Below are 15,172 nucleotides of genomic sequence, written 5' to 3'. Positions count from 1 at the left end.
GAAAAAGAAGGGATTTAGGGATGTTAGCCATCTTTTGCTTGGGAACTGGCTGGGCATCAGTCTGCCTGTGGGAGATGGGGAGTGATTGCCTTTGCATCACTTGTTTTGTTTTCTTTCTCTTCTTTCCCTTATCCTTCACTCATTAAACAATGTTTTTTATCTTGGCCCCCAAGCTTTGTTTTTACTGTTCCTTTCCTCTTTTCCCCATCCCACTGGGGGTGGGAGGGGAGTAAGCAGCTAAGTGGAGCTTAACTGTCCACCAGAATTAACCCACACATACATGTTTACACAAACATACATATGAAAACCTAACCAAGTTATCTAAATTAATAGCCTAGAATAAACTAGAATGAGTCTTCCTCACTGCAGTTAGATGGATGTTAGAATGGAACCAGGCGTTCCATTTTGTTAAACTGTTCAGATCCTGCAACATGGCTTAACAGTTTTTGGTAAGAGTATTTTAACATTTTTAGAAATATGCATGTATTAATGATGTTTTATAGTCACTAATGAGTGAAGAAAAAAATTGAACAGTAGAAGACTAATAAAAGTTCACATGTTCACATACTGAATATATGCATTTCAAAATACAGATACAGACTGTGTGTTATCTGGTATCTTTTCATTTCCTGTTAATTTTCAACTAAGTCCTGACTGAAAAGATTTAAGAATTATACAGGTTTTCATCTGAGTATTTAAAATAATCCATATTATATTTTGAAATCTTCATTCATTACACTAAATATAACAAGATTATATAAATTGGAAAACAAAATAGTGAATATTAGTACTATTGCCCAGTAACAGTACACCTTAATGGGATGGAAAGGGATATCAGCTATGTGACCTTTGGCAAATGACATCATTGTGGCTTCAGGTTTTTACATCGGTAAAATAAAGATTCCAATTCAGCAAGATTTCAGTTGTAAAAAAGTTCAATGTATGGATTAAACAATTCAGTTCTTAAAATTATTTATAGTATATGTCTAACCTGTTCTTTAAAATGGAAAAAAAAAAAATTTCTTTTTAACCATAAAGTCTGTTGTGCTAGTTCCAACTTACCTTGGTACGTCAATTTAAATCCTTGCCTGTTTTCTGAGTGATCACTGTAAAAATGGACAAGTGTTTCATGAGTAGTACTTAGCAAGGGTGATGGCAGTTCCATTCCACTAAACTGGCCGATTATAGAGCTGGTGTGGTATGGCCCATTCTGAATTTCAAGGAAATCATGATTTGCTTCAGTAGAGAAATTCAGAAACTGAATGTGTGCACCTGCAGCATTGAGAAAGAAAAATTAAACCCAGAGGCTTTATAATTCATATTGCTTACCAATACAGCATGCAAATAAAAATTATAAAAAAAAAAATGTCATAATAATTGTTATAGGCACTACGTTTATATTTCAGTCACCATTCAAAGTGGGATGCTTAAATTAAGGAAATAGCTGCTAAGCATTGCAGGAGTTGGAGCTTCTAATTTTTGGGTTCCTAATAAACATAACTACCACACATGTAGGGGCCAACGACAGGAAGTCACAAACTCAACAATCAGATATTTGTCAGGTTCCTAAACCCGCCATCAGAAACATTCAAATGAGGAGCACATCACAAGTCCTGCTGTCTCACGGTATGGTCAGGACTCAGCTGAAAAATCATTACTGCAGCTGGGCCAGGCCTCTGAGGATCAGGATCAGCTCAGCACCTGGGTAGGTTACTAACGGAGTAACCTCTCGGAGGCAGAAGTCTACATACCTACCTAGTTTAAAATATCTACTCTGCCTTGCTTTTCCTGATCCAAGTCACCTGCATTTGCTGCCTCTTCCCTCCAGCTTGAGCCAGTGTGTCTTGAGAGTCATTCTGCTCTGTATGCAGTGCTGTAAGACGCACTGAACTCCAGACCGTGGACAGGCTCATTTACTACAAATCCTCTGTGGAAGTCAGGTGATTTCTCACCAGGCCTTTCTCACAAAATGAAAGGGAGAAAGATGACTCCCAAAATGCTGAACAGTCAGAAGTATAAGCATAATCTCATAGGAAGAGCTGTTTTTGAGTTCTGGCACTACTTTATGTGGACTGAGGACTTGGGATTCAGGGTACTCAAGTTATGTGCATATATAGTATGAAAAGAGGGATGGGGGATGAACCCCTAGTTTGAAAGCCAAGTAGTACCAAGTAACTTGCAACTGCACTGCTTGGGCTGAACCTTGCTCTGGTAGACTATAAGGAACTAGCTGGAATGGAAGAAAACAGAATTACTGAATGAGCCAACAAAGCAGTGTGAAAAATTCAATGCCTTAACTCTCTGCTTGACATTGTTATTTAGCAGTAGAGACATATTTTTCATTCCGAGAGTACCTTATAATCACCAGGGTCATTCGTTCGCTCATTCTTGCTCTATAGCTCATTTCTTTGCCTCTGTGGTTTGGTATCTAATCACTTGTATAAAAGGGATATATATTTTTTCCCCACAGGAGAAACTAAATAAGTTTCCAAATAAACTGGTTGTTAAAGAGCACTTGTAAGAATATGGGATATTTAGCTCTAGTACCTTCTTTTAGCTATGCAGAGGGGGAGATACAAAAACAAGTATTTCAGCTACTGAATAAGAAAACTTATTCCAACGCTATCAACAGAGAGGCACGTACAGAATATACAAGAGTCTCAATATCAGCCATCCCTTGTATGATACCTGATGCAGTTAGTCTGACTTGAGTGAAATCACTAACTTTACAAAGCTCTCAGGATTTTAAGATGAGGTAGGACATAAAACCGTTGCTTGGAAACACCTTGACTTCAGTATCAGCATTTAGAGACTCCCACCAGGGACTGGATGTCAGCAGCATAAAAATTCTGAAGAATTGGGCAGCCACTGAATATTATACTTAAGTTGCTAAAGTGTCAAGCGGATAATTGAATTGAACATATGTACAAAATCAATGTTTAGGTATTTAAATAAATGTAGCCTACTGTTCTGAAATAGTCTCTGATAAGCCACAGAGTACCTTTAAATTTGAATAATTCTTATTTATCTACTGGGAAGGGAAGTATATGACTAGTTATAGATATTCAGTATAGAAAACCATTTTATTTTAAAAGTGAAAAGTAGATTTACCAGTAACTTTAAAAAAGTTAAACTGCCTAAAATAGCCACATTTTAAACACAAACATAAACATATTTTTTTCCCTCAGGGTTTTTCAAAGATGCTAATTTCAATTAGAGGATACACTGTATGTGTCACTCAAGCCTTAACTCTAAGTTTATACAACTTACAGTTTTCAATTTGATATGTCAGAGAAAATGTTTTCTACTCTAAGTCATTTCTTACATAAAATTATACAGAATAAAACTGATAGCTTCAGAAAATAAATCATTATCCAGTCAAACGATAATTGTACTACTTCCTGCTCCAACCTCCACAGGATTTTCTCTCTCACTTGAATAGACTCTAAATAATGAGAATTCCAAGCTGAGCTATTCTTTTTTAGAAATGTTCATCAATTAACAGCTACTTGAAGTCATTGCAAAATCACCACAACTCACTTGAAAATACATGCTTTCCATCTATTTTAAAATGTTTGGGTTTGAGTAGTGTCTTCTTTTTACATGATCGGTATATTTTCATATAATTAAGAGTGCCCTATATTTCGGGGCACATTTAGCTCTGACAATTTTATTGTTGGACTTTGTTTAAGCACACCTGTGTGCTTGCACTAAGACAGTAATATCATGGGCTTCATTCACTCACAAAGATTCAATAAATGTTTGGAATAAAGGAATATTTACTGAGGTATGAAGTCACTGTGAAGTTAATTATTTCAATGGCGTTTGAATCAGTCATTGCATGTTCATGAGTGTCCTCTTGATCAGTTTTTGTGCACAGTGCTAATCTCCAACTCATTCACTACCACATTAAAATCCTTCCAAAATATTGCTGGAGCATTATTCAAGTTTGGAAATATTTTCTATATTTCAGGGATTTCATGTATTTCAGGTATTTCAGGATGAGCTTATACTTGTAATTAAAATAGTATTGAAGATTTTTGCAGTGGAAGATCTCTGTTAACTATCACATCACTAACACAACAATTTTTAAGCTTGGTATAAAGTTATTATCTGTGGATTGTTTGACAAAGACTTTGGGAAAAAATATCCCTGTAGCAACTTTACAGTAATAAATTACTTCTAATATTTTTGAAAGCAATGATAGATTTGTGTTATGAACACCTTGTACCTGTTAAGTCCTTCGCCAAACAAAATCATAATCTTTTCTATTTATAGGATTACCACTACCAGAGACTTTCTGAAAAATGAGAGGGATAATAATAGGATACAAGACACTTTTGCGTAATTAATTCATGCAAAACTGTTTACATGGAAAGGTTAAAGAAAAAGAGTAACTGAGAAATATGAAGGACCATTTGTAAAAGGCAGTATTGTTGTAACCTAATTAGGATGACATCGCTCTAGAACAGTTGCTTATCATATATATTTCTGCAGATGTAGCTGTAGAATGCCATAATTAGCCAGGGATGTCCTGTTTATGGTTGTTGATATCCTATGGCTATAACAGTATCTAAGGCTACTAAGGTTATTCATAACTATGATGGACCAGTTTTACCAGGCATGCACTATTCTAAAAAGTAGCACAGAAGCTTTACAAATTAACTTAGTAAAATACACTCTATGTAAATAGTGCATCTTTCAACAAAAGTCCCTCTTATGAATGCAAATGGAAAGAACAGAAATTTATTTCCAGAGATGGGTACAGTGAATTTAATAATAAGCTTTTAAAATTAATTTTCTTATTCGAGCACTAGCATTGAATTCACAGTATGGGTCATAATGTTTCACAGCAAGAAAACTTATTCCTTTTATTTCTAATAATGATAGAAGATTGTGTTTTATACATGCACTTACACATCCCTCATTATCCATCTCATTTATTCTCAACCTAATTATTATTTAGTTGTGAAGATATTTTCTGTATGATGATAGTTTCAAAGCAAACCTACAAAGTTTTTAAGTTGGCAACTGTTTCCTGGGATCTGGAATGTTTTAGAATGTTTTTAACCAATTCATAGTGCTAGAAATTAGGTTTTGTCCATTTTCACAGAACATAAGAAATACTGTTAAAAAGTCACTTGGGAGACAGTGAAAGGACATTAAACAGAAGACCACCAATTAATTTAGAAGTCAAATTGTTTACTTCATCTGATATATCTTCATGCAGCTGATTTCATGTGCTCAGAAATCAGTTTCCAAGACATGTTGAATTTTACAAATAAGTTGTTTTGACAAAGATAAATTTTTAAATTGCCAACAATTTTCAAATCAAGAGATAATATAAAATTATGTAAGGGGTTCACAATACATTCACTGGATAAAATCTATTTCATACTGGGAATCAGAATATTCTTTTATATATTTAAATTTGATTACTACAAATAATTGTTGTCCAAATGTAAGTTTACTTACCATATCCAATAGGCAATAAAATTTTCCATGTACAATCTAAGTTACTAGGGTAATTTCCAGGAAAGCCTGGGCTCAGGATCACACCATCCATGTTTGTCAGTGTTCCACCACATTTAGCTATTACAAATAAAAAGAAAGTAATTGTAATTTTTAATAATAATATTTCTTAATGTTTGGCGTAGGATTGAGTCAAAAATGGATTTTTCCATTATATCCCCATGACCCCCAAGCAGTGAAATTTATCACAGTCAAAACACTCCTTGTGAAGGAGGAAAAAAATAAAAATAATCTGAGTTAGAGCAAAATGCTTAGTTAATGCAGTATGTTCACTGTAATTTTACTACAAATATGTACTTGCACATATAGATTGGATAACCCATTGTCTCAGCTTGCCAATTATGGTTAAAAACATCTGGTGCTATGTTAAGATAGGCTTCATAATCAGAGGAACAAATTTGGAATTAAACTGAATTACGATACTGCTCAATGATGCAGCTGCAGATCTACTAGTTTAATATTAGCTATAACCTCACCTGAGTTTAAAAACAAACAAAAGAACCCCACCACACTTCTTTAATTTAGAAAGAGGATAGACTAGCTGCATAACAGAATTATTCTTTGCTTACTATCTGTACGTTTTTCTTCAGCAAATTCATATGATTGAAGCCTGAAAAGCTGCTTGCATCATTTAGGATGATGTAAAGCTAAACTGTAAATATGAGAACCAACTTACAAAGAATTTTGTCTGACTTTACACCTTCGCTAGGATAATAATATGAAGGACGAGTAACTTCAAGAAATCAAATTAAAATCTTGGTATTTATATTTATTATTTGAGGAATCATTACTTTAAAGCCTGTTAGTCTTAATGCCAGGTATTACAGTGATGTATGATCTTGTAACAGAATTGTGCTACTGTGCATTGTGGTAACTATACTGAAAAAAATGAAAAGAAACTACTGGTTAGATTATATAAAAAATTGAATCTAAACAGGGAGAACTCCAATAAAAAGCTGAGAAAGCAGTATCAAACTTCTCAAATATCTCTACCTCCCTGCAATGTTAAATATATTATTTAGTGAAAAGGATAGATTTTGGTTTGCATTCCTGGAAAAATCAATATTTTAAGGGTTGGAGATGGGGGGAGCACGGGGTCATGTTTTAAGGGTCTGTTTGTTTTTTTAGAAGTATTTTAGCTTCCAGTACAGCAAAACTTAATGAACTAAAGGGAAAAAATAAAAATAAAAAAAATCAATGAGCACATTGTTGTCAAATAGGAGCTCTAATATACAAGGTGAAACATAAGATTAGCAGAAAAAAACCCCCCAAAACAACCACATACCACCAAAACTCCAAAATACACATTCCTGAATAAATTTTCCATTTCTAAAATTGAATTGAAGAAACTGTACTGCTTTCATATTAATCAGAAGTGACTGCTTCTGTAGAAGTTGACAATACAAAATAATACATAGGCTCAACTTGACAAGCAATCTTTAAAACCATTCAACATTTATACGCTCAATATCATCCCAATCTTTTAAATTCCTCTTATATATGAAGTAAAAGGAACAGTTTTTGCTGACTGAATATTAAAGTTAAAAGCATTTACTGAAGAATGTATTTCAAAGCTGAAGTGACAAAACATTACGATGGAGGTGTGCTTCTGCCCCCTTTATTCCTGCTTTTTCTTGAAATAAGCATGCCAAAAGACAACAGAATCTTAACTCCCTTAAACTTTGTTTAATCAAGAAAATACAGCAGAACAAGATTATTATCTACACAGAGGAAACTCAGGTCTGTTGGGTAAGGTCTTAGTGTGCTCGAAAGGCAAATTCGTTTTAGCTTTGCTTTTTAACTCAGCACGGTTTAATGGCTTTCTCAGAGGAAAACAGCCAGCCTTTTCTGGATCCCTAAAATTCTTTTTCATTCCAACACCCCTGAAGGCTTGGCTTCAGAGCTGCTTTCCATTGCAGACAGACCGTCTGCTTCTCTGAGAAGTCTCATAGGCTCCCTGCATGACCTGCCTTGTTCTTGAAAAGGTTCTCCAAGCTAAGCATGCTGCAAAAGGAACATGTTAACTTCCTCTCCCTTCTGAAGAAGATTCAGCCTGATTCAAAGCAGAGTATTCAGGACAAGCTAAACAATGGTAAACATCTGGGTTTCCTCCCTTGTCCACTCTCACAATATTTTTTTAAATAGCATATACACTATATATAATTTTTTATTGTAATTTTTCTGTATTTCATAGATACAAACGGAAAGTCAAACAGATTTTGAGTAAGACAGAATTATGTGAAGGAACAAGTTCTGGCATGACAAAGCCAGGAGTTTCTTCTGACTGATGTTCAGAACACACTGAAAACAAGTAAGTATCCATACCAATGCAGAGAGGAGATGGATAGTTCCAGCGTCGAACTGTTCCTGGCATACAAGAAATATGAGAACGGCCCTGTTTGGAAAGGGTAAAATATTAGATTACAGATACTCATTATGGGACTTCCCATGAAGGACGAGCTGCAGAGGACCTCCTGGATCATCTTATCTGTGTCTTTTCTTATATCAACCAACTACATTATAATTACTTTTTTGAATTTGTTAAACGCTATGTTCTAATACTTCAGGGTTTATATTCTTATTTTTCTACTGGATAAATGTTCTAGAACACTCTTCCTTTGACAAATTGAAAACCTCTTCACATTTTTGACTAAATATAAGGCTGGTTACAAGACAGAAGCAGCTGACTACATGCATTCATATGATCAAATCTGTTCACTCCCTATTTCAATTCCAGGGTACTCATCCACAGTATAAGCATACTAGTTCATTTTCAGGCTGCAACCTGGAGCGAATCAACTCCATCAACTCTGAGTGAGCAGTACAGACACAGAGAGGCATTTGTTCCACATCTGCTTGATACAGATGGTATAGATGTGGACCATGCCGAGATAGTCATCCACAATTTCAGCAGGCCTTGAGCTCTCACATGGCCTCACAACATGACACACTGCATACATGCAATATCTTGGCAGACAGCTATAGAAGTACAAATGCCTCTTTATTTAACTGTCATGTTTAATTTACTCTTCCCATTTTTAAGAAACATCACAAGAACCAAGCAAAATCATGTGGTACCTGGAAGTGAAAAATGTCATGGCTATAACCTGCAAAGCCTGTTCCCACATACTTCAGGGTGGCTGCCCAGGAGCAAGCGCAAAATGCTCAAAGCTTTGCTTGAACTGGTAACAGTTCAGGTTGAAAACTTGGCAGTAGCGAAAGCAAAAGTCTTTTCTGGTCAGTTCTGTCACCTGAGGAACTCAGGTTATGCATTCGACTGTTGGAACATGAAAGCTGAATAATCTGGCAGGAGTGAAAGAGTCTGATACAAAGACTGAGACACAGGACTAAGAGCAAGGTTTCATTTCTGTTTTAATCATTTGGATATCCAAACTTGGGCAAGTCACTTAACATCTCTTCTTTATTTTTATCAAGTGTTTTAAAGTAATATCTACTAAGGTAGCACATTTTATCAATATAATATGAAGACTTATTTAAATGTTATTAGTCTATAGCTATCAAATTTGCATAAAATAATGAGAAAAATTAGTAAACTACAGTAAAGGAAAATTCATCTGATGAAATTACTTCCGTATCATTTGGTAAGTTTACAAAAAAGAAACTACACACACTACTTTGAATAAAGTTCTTATAGAATTGTACGGAATAGAACTACTTTAATTATCAGTTAAGTCTATTTAGACAATCAGCTTCTTAAAGACAAACTGAAGCATTTGCAAAACATGTCTTGAAAGGAAAAAAAAAACCACACATCACTTTTTATTAACATTATGAAAAACTATTGTTCTTCTAAAAATACCACAAATAGATAATTATTCAATAAGATACTTTTTTATAGCAACCTTTTGATTTTTAAAGAAAAATCTGCACGCACTTATTGTGTCATCTTAGTTACTTGCAAAATGGATGAAGTTTTGAATAATTTACTTAAAGCAATATTCCCTACTTTATTCTTTCTTCTCAGTCTATGATTGCATATCTCTGATGTGAGTCAGGGGGAAGCCATAATTTAATACCACAGTCAGGGAAAAAAGTAAAATAGCCTATAAAAGATCTTTTGAAAAATAAAATGAAATTATTCCTCTGGCTTCAAGCCTCTTCCCAACAAGAGCACACTCTGATTTCAGTCTTTTAAAGTCCCCTCCTGGGGGGAGACACTTAATCCTACAGCTAGCAATTACCTTTCTTATGCATCTCCAGGTAGTAGTTTGAGCTCTATGACTTTTCTGGTAAGTCTCAATTATAAACTAATCCACACCTGATTGTTATTGCTAGCTGTGAATATGTTCTCTAAAGACTGAGGGTACTTTCACAGTTAGAGTGAAAAAAAAAAAAGGATCTGCAAAGTTATGCTGATCTATACTTGTTGAATAGAAAGCATGCCATGCCTCATAGAACCTTATTTTCATTATTATTTCTTTTTAATTTGGAGCCATTTTTATTTGTGCTCTCTGAGCAACATGCTATACATACATGTGTATGCACTTTCTTACAGTAGAGTCCATACATCATAAAAATCCTCATAAATATTTTGAAAGGTTCAAACTCTTTTCTGTTGAATTTGGATATTGAAGGTCTTTTGTTTTACACTTTAGACAAGACCATGAAACTAGTTTCTACATAATTCAAATTCCACAGATAGGACTAAGCTTGTATATGTATGGAAATAGAGGTATAAAGTAACGTTGAAGAACAATATGCTATGAAATTTCAAGAAAGTATTTAACTATATAATTCCTATTAAAAAAAATGCAGTTAGTCATATTCAAGGGTTACAGAAAAGACCTGCATACAGACAAAACGTGTGGTTTTATGACAGTGATATACACAGTGTGTTAAAGTTTAGCATTAACACAGATCAGTTTCTTATGTGCCAATCTCTTCCTCCGAAAGGCATGATTGTTTTATACTAATACTGAATTTATGCACTCACATTTCTGATTTTTTTCTAATAAAAATGGATCTAAAACATCAAGTCAGGGCTAACAATGTGTATCTTTAAAAGGTTTCCTGCACTCGTTGCAACTACTTCTGAAGTATTCATAGTCTACTGTTATCATACCACCTCAGTATTTCATCAGTGCTCTTTTAAGCATGGACATAAAATTCAATGATGCTGTATATTGAGGGTTTATCTATTTCTAATCCATGTCATAAAAATGGAATCATCCCCTGTTTTCATATGCAAAATTCAGATGTTTCATAGCTGAAAAAGTAGGAAGAGTGTGCAATATGATGGGGAATACAGGTAGAAGTCACCCTAGCAAACCTCAACAATTTAGATACCCATGTTAACCTTTCGATATTCTAATCAATGAGGAAAGATTCTTTCAAAGGCACCTGTCCTAACACAAAATCTTAGTATGAATCATCCCTTGGAGTTGTGTGGCTGTTTAGTGTCACAATGAAAGCCTAAACAGCTGATTCAGATTAGACAGCTGGCTTTTGGATGGATTACATTGGATTAGATGCTATTCCATCTCCAGAGGAAACCATTAGCACCATTAGGGTAAGTTTTTAACTTTTTTTCAGTCAGATAGCTGCTACAAGTTTACCCAACAATCACGTGTTGGCCTATATATACTTCAGTCTTAATGGCTCAGAAGCTGTGGCCTGGATTGCAGCAATGAGGTACTAAGCACCTATTAGCAACTATATGAACTACAATTATATGACAGTCCTCCAGCACCACCATTAGATCCTGATCCTTTTGCCGTAAGGTAGAACTGAATAAAAATACAGAAAGAATTTCACACAACTTTTCCACAAATATTCAAAATAGGAATCTTTCTCAAAGAAGCAAGAAAGACATTAGTTTTGATTTAATCTAACAACTCTGGAAATACGATTATATTTATTGTCATGTAACCAGGTTTATAGGCTGACTTCCAGACAGATTCCGCATTGAAATAAACTGTCCTGAGTCTAGGGATAACAATAAATTTATCTCAATGCATACAAAAAAGAACTGTAAGAACATATAAGCTACATCTGTACTAGCGGGAGTGCTTGGGCTTGTTTTCTAGCCTTGAGGCCAAATGCATATTCTGTTGTATACCTACCTTCTTAAAATTTTTCTTCTGAATTCACTTCCAGAACAGTGTCACAATGCAAACTGTCTATCAGGAATAGTCTAGCCTGTGATAATTACTGAACTGTGATACTTCACTTAGGCCAAAAGCATATCAGCACCCCATTCTAACAAATCAATAGCTCTGAAAATCAGTTTTCAGTTCCTATACCTTTGCCTTGGCTATAGCAACATAGACATATGCAGAATACAGCATTTCATCATATACTCAGTTTAATGTTAGTTTGAAGAAGAAAAACATCAATCATTCATTAGCAGCCTTTAAATATGTCAGAATCTATTTAGGAGTCCATTCTATTTATTTATTTATTTATTTATTTAAATTACAGGGTTTTTTAAGGGCCCAAATAATAAAAGATATGGTACCAAATATCTCATTTTCTTACTGAAATTACTGCTACTTACAAAGGATATAAGAGAAAGACGAAATAGGGAAAATAAAGTTAATAAAGTCCAAAGGTTATAAGATTTTTACAGGTATTTTTGAAATAATATTGATTTTTTCTTTGCTGGAAAGGGAAACATAAACTTGTTTATATATAAATGATCAGCTGGCTTGTAAGCAATCCTCAAACCAGTAAATGAGCAGCAAGTGCTCAGTATGGGTAGAGCAGGCTTTACTGTGCACAGGTCTTGAGCGTTTTCTAATTAGTAGGATACCTGTATGACAGAATCTTTTTTGCAATGGATATGGGATGCTTCTGATGCAAGCCATTTCAAGTCATGCTATAAACGTAAAAAGCATGGATTAGATTAAAGACTTGATCCTCAATTTGTAATACATGACTGAAAAGGTAAGCATACTGATGATTACCTAGAGAGACTTTTCAAGTACAGGTGTTCCCACAGCCAGCATAGAGCCAAGATGTTCAGTCTGAATCCTATCTGAATTTTAGGAGAATGGGAAGGAATGCTGGGACCAAAGAATAAGCCTATATATGCGGAGGGAGCACTGATTTGGCAAACATCAAATAGGGAACCATGACTTTAACATTCTCTGGAGCTGAAATAGTGACACTTTGCTTTCTCTGATACAGTGGTATGCTTTTACATTGTCTTGAGTAGGAGCTAGTACCACCCAAATGCTTCTGAACTTACATGTTTTCAATGTATCGCACCAGCAGTGGAATATATGTAAGTGAATTAAAGGAACTAATGAGGGAAGAAAAAAGCTTTCAGTCTTAGATTTATGTAGTACTGTGACATTTACAAACAGCGGCTCAATTACATGTCTACCATGGGAAACTGAACCAGTGTGTGAACAGTGAACATCCCCAAACTGTGAACTAATTTGTAGTACTTCTTTCCCTGAAAGATTTTTAAAAATAGATTTAAAATGAATAAAATTTACTTTAGCAACTGAATTCTAAAATTTCTGAGCAGAATATGAAATCCTATGATGTATTTCTATCACTGTGGTTAAAATTTCACCTAGAAGAACCACTTCCAAAGATTGAAAAACACAGTACAGTTTCAATAAGCATAGTAGTGAAATAATTTTCTAGAGAAAACATTTTAACTATATTATTTCTTGTCCATTTTGATGTCTTTTACTGCTTAATAGTATGTTAATCTAAGATAAGATTTACCATACCAGATTTACTGAGGGTCAGACTTGCTACATATTCATAGCTGTAAAATGTGGGAGTGACTCACACAGGCTCTACTTAAATCACTTCTATGGACACACTACAGACTCTTCATTAAAATAAGTTTTGGGTGGGTCTATTAACATACGGTTGCAATTATTCAACAGTGTATAATTCAAAGAAAAAGGAAGAAACAAATACCTGTAATGTATATCCTGGCTCACACTGAAATGACAAAACATCATTCACCATATATCTATCTCCTGATTTGATCCCATTGCTAGGAATTACTGGTTCTGGACAGGCAGCAAGGCCTACAGCTGAGGAAAGTAAACACAAACATTGTAAAAACATAGATAAGTGGACAACAGCTCTTCATTGATATTCTCTGCTCTAATGAATTCTTTCCATGGCATTGGGTTTTCTGAGAGAATAATAATTAAAAATTAATTTCAACATTGAACTGTTTAAAACACAGAAGTTTTAAGAACTGCCCTACAGAATACAAACGGTATGACTGAAGCACAAAGATTACATACTGTGACTTGTACCACTTGCTATCTCATGTTGCTGTCACATACTATGACATTTTATTGACTTCAACCAGTACAATAATTCTAGTATATTAATATTAAAAGAGCCTTTTTTTTTTTTTTTTCCTTTTCTTCCCTTTTTTCCCCCCTTATCCTTGCGAGGGGAATGGAGAGAGAAAGAGGGAATATACTTTATGCATATTCTCTCTTTTCAGCAATAGATGAGCAGAATTACTGAGGTTAGATGGTAGAGCCTTTTGGAGCGGCAACTAAAGGCCAAGGGTGTTTCTCTAGTTTAGACAACTCCATTGACTATAAAGAAGTTCAGGCACCTGAAATTTAGTAGTCTTAACCCAAAACTAAATCTTTGAGTAGGTGTAACAGGACAGTCTGCTCTTCACTATTTTTAAGCCAGGTGTTAGCAAACAGATTAGTTTTACAGACTCTTGATGATTAGTAATTTCTCAAATGTGTTCACCTAAATTTGGCAACATGAAGTACTAGCTTCTTTTTGTCAAGTGCATATGACTTCCCCCCCCCCTTTGGGTGCTTACCTAAGGAGTTTGTTAGTCAGTACAACAGAAAATGAAATGTCATCTCTGCTATCTAAGCTAAAATGCTCCAAACGAACAAGAGTTGAGAAACTGCTGATCAGATTCAACAATTCTGTGCTTTTAAGATGTGCTTTGCAATCAGAAGGACCAGCAGAATTGGTTGGTCTGATGACAGAATCTTCTTCCCCTTATAACATTAAAAACTCTCTTTGAAACAATATAAAATGTATATTTTTAATTGTGAAGTTCTTTATTAAGTAGATAATGTTACTACTGAAACATAAATACGTAACTGCTGCATTTTCTTAAAGTATGATTTGTAACAGCCAGAACAGAAGGGAAATCACTATCACAATGTGTGCGAACAGAATTTATTACCACAAAATTCTGTAAAAATCAGATTAAAAAATACTTTCCTGAATGTAATAGTGTCCTTCAATTCACTTGTAAGAAAAAATAACTAAATGAATGCAACAACTCTCACTATCTTCTTGTGAAATCTAACCCCTTTAGTGACAGTAAGTGCAACTTGACAGAGTGTTTAGTACAGAAATTACATATTTGGCTTTACTCTGATACCTGACATTTTGGAGTCTTGTTGTTGCAAATGGTTCATCTTGAAATTATATCTGATATTACTCATTGAGGCCCTAGTCTTTCTATAGAAACACAATTTCCTTTCCGATAATGCTGCTTACACATTTTGATACAGACAAGGTTTTAACTTCATGCCCTAAGCCTTTATGTATCTACTTATCATCACTCAAATATAAATGCCTTACAAATCTTAAATACACACATAAGAATTTCGTGTTTCCCACTTCACGCACCTCCAGTCAGTTTTTTGCAGCT

The 15,172-nt window shown here is 34.6% G+C and overlaps 1 protein-coding gene across 1 annotated transcript in view; it reads right to left on the bottom strand.

Annotated features, from left to right (window-relative positions):
* Positions 1-15,172, bottom strand: part of CSMD1 (CUB and Sushi multiple domains 1) — a 1,211,070-nt gene that overhangs the window by 149,713 nt on the left and 1,046,185 nt on the right. The window contains exons 38-41 of the mRNA XM_040599137.1: positions 13,435-13,553; positions 7,858-7,927; positions 5,476-5,592; positions 1,063-1,272 (exon numbers count right to left, since the gene is read on the bottom strand). Coding sequence (XP_040455071.1) covers positions 1,063-1,272; positions 5,476-5,592; positions 7,858-7,927; positions 13,435-13,553 — 516 coding nt within the window. The remainder of the gene's footprint in view (positions 1-1,062; positions 1,273-5,475; positions 5,593-7,857; positions 7,928-13,434; positions 13,554-15,172) is intronic.

The sequence above is a fragment of the Falco naumanni genome, chromosome 6 (assembly GCF_017639655.2).
Source record: "Falco naumanni isolate bFalNau1 chromosome 6, bFalNau1.pat, whole genome shotgun sequence".
In the NCBI taxonomy this organism is placed as follows: Eukaryota; Metazoa; Chordata; class Aves; order Falconiformes; family Falconidae; genus Falco; species Falco naumanni.
The sequence above is the reverse complement of the archived record's forward strand: the minus strand, read 5'-3'. Positions and strand labels throughout refer to the sequence as shown.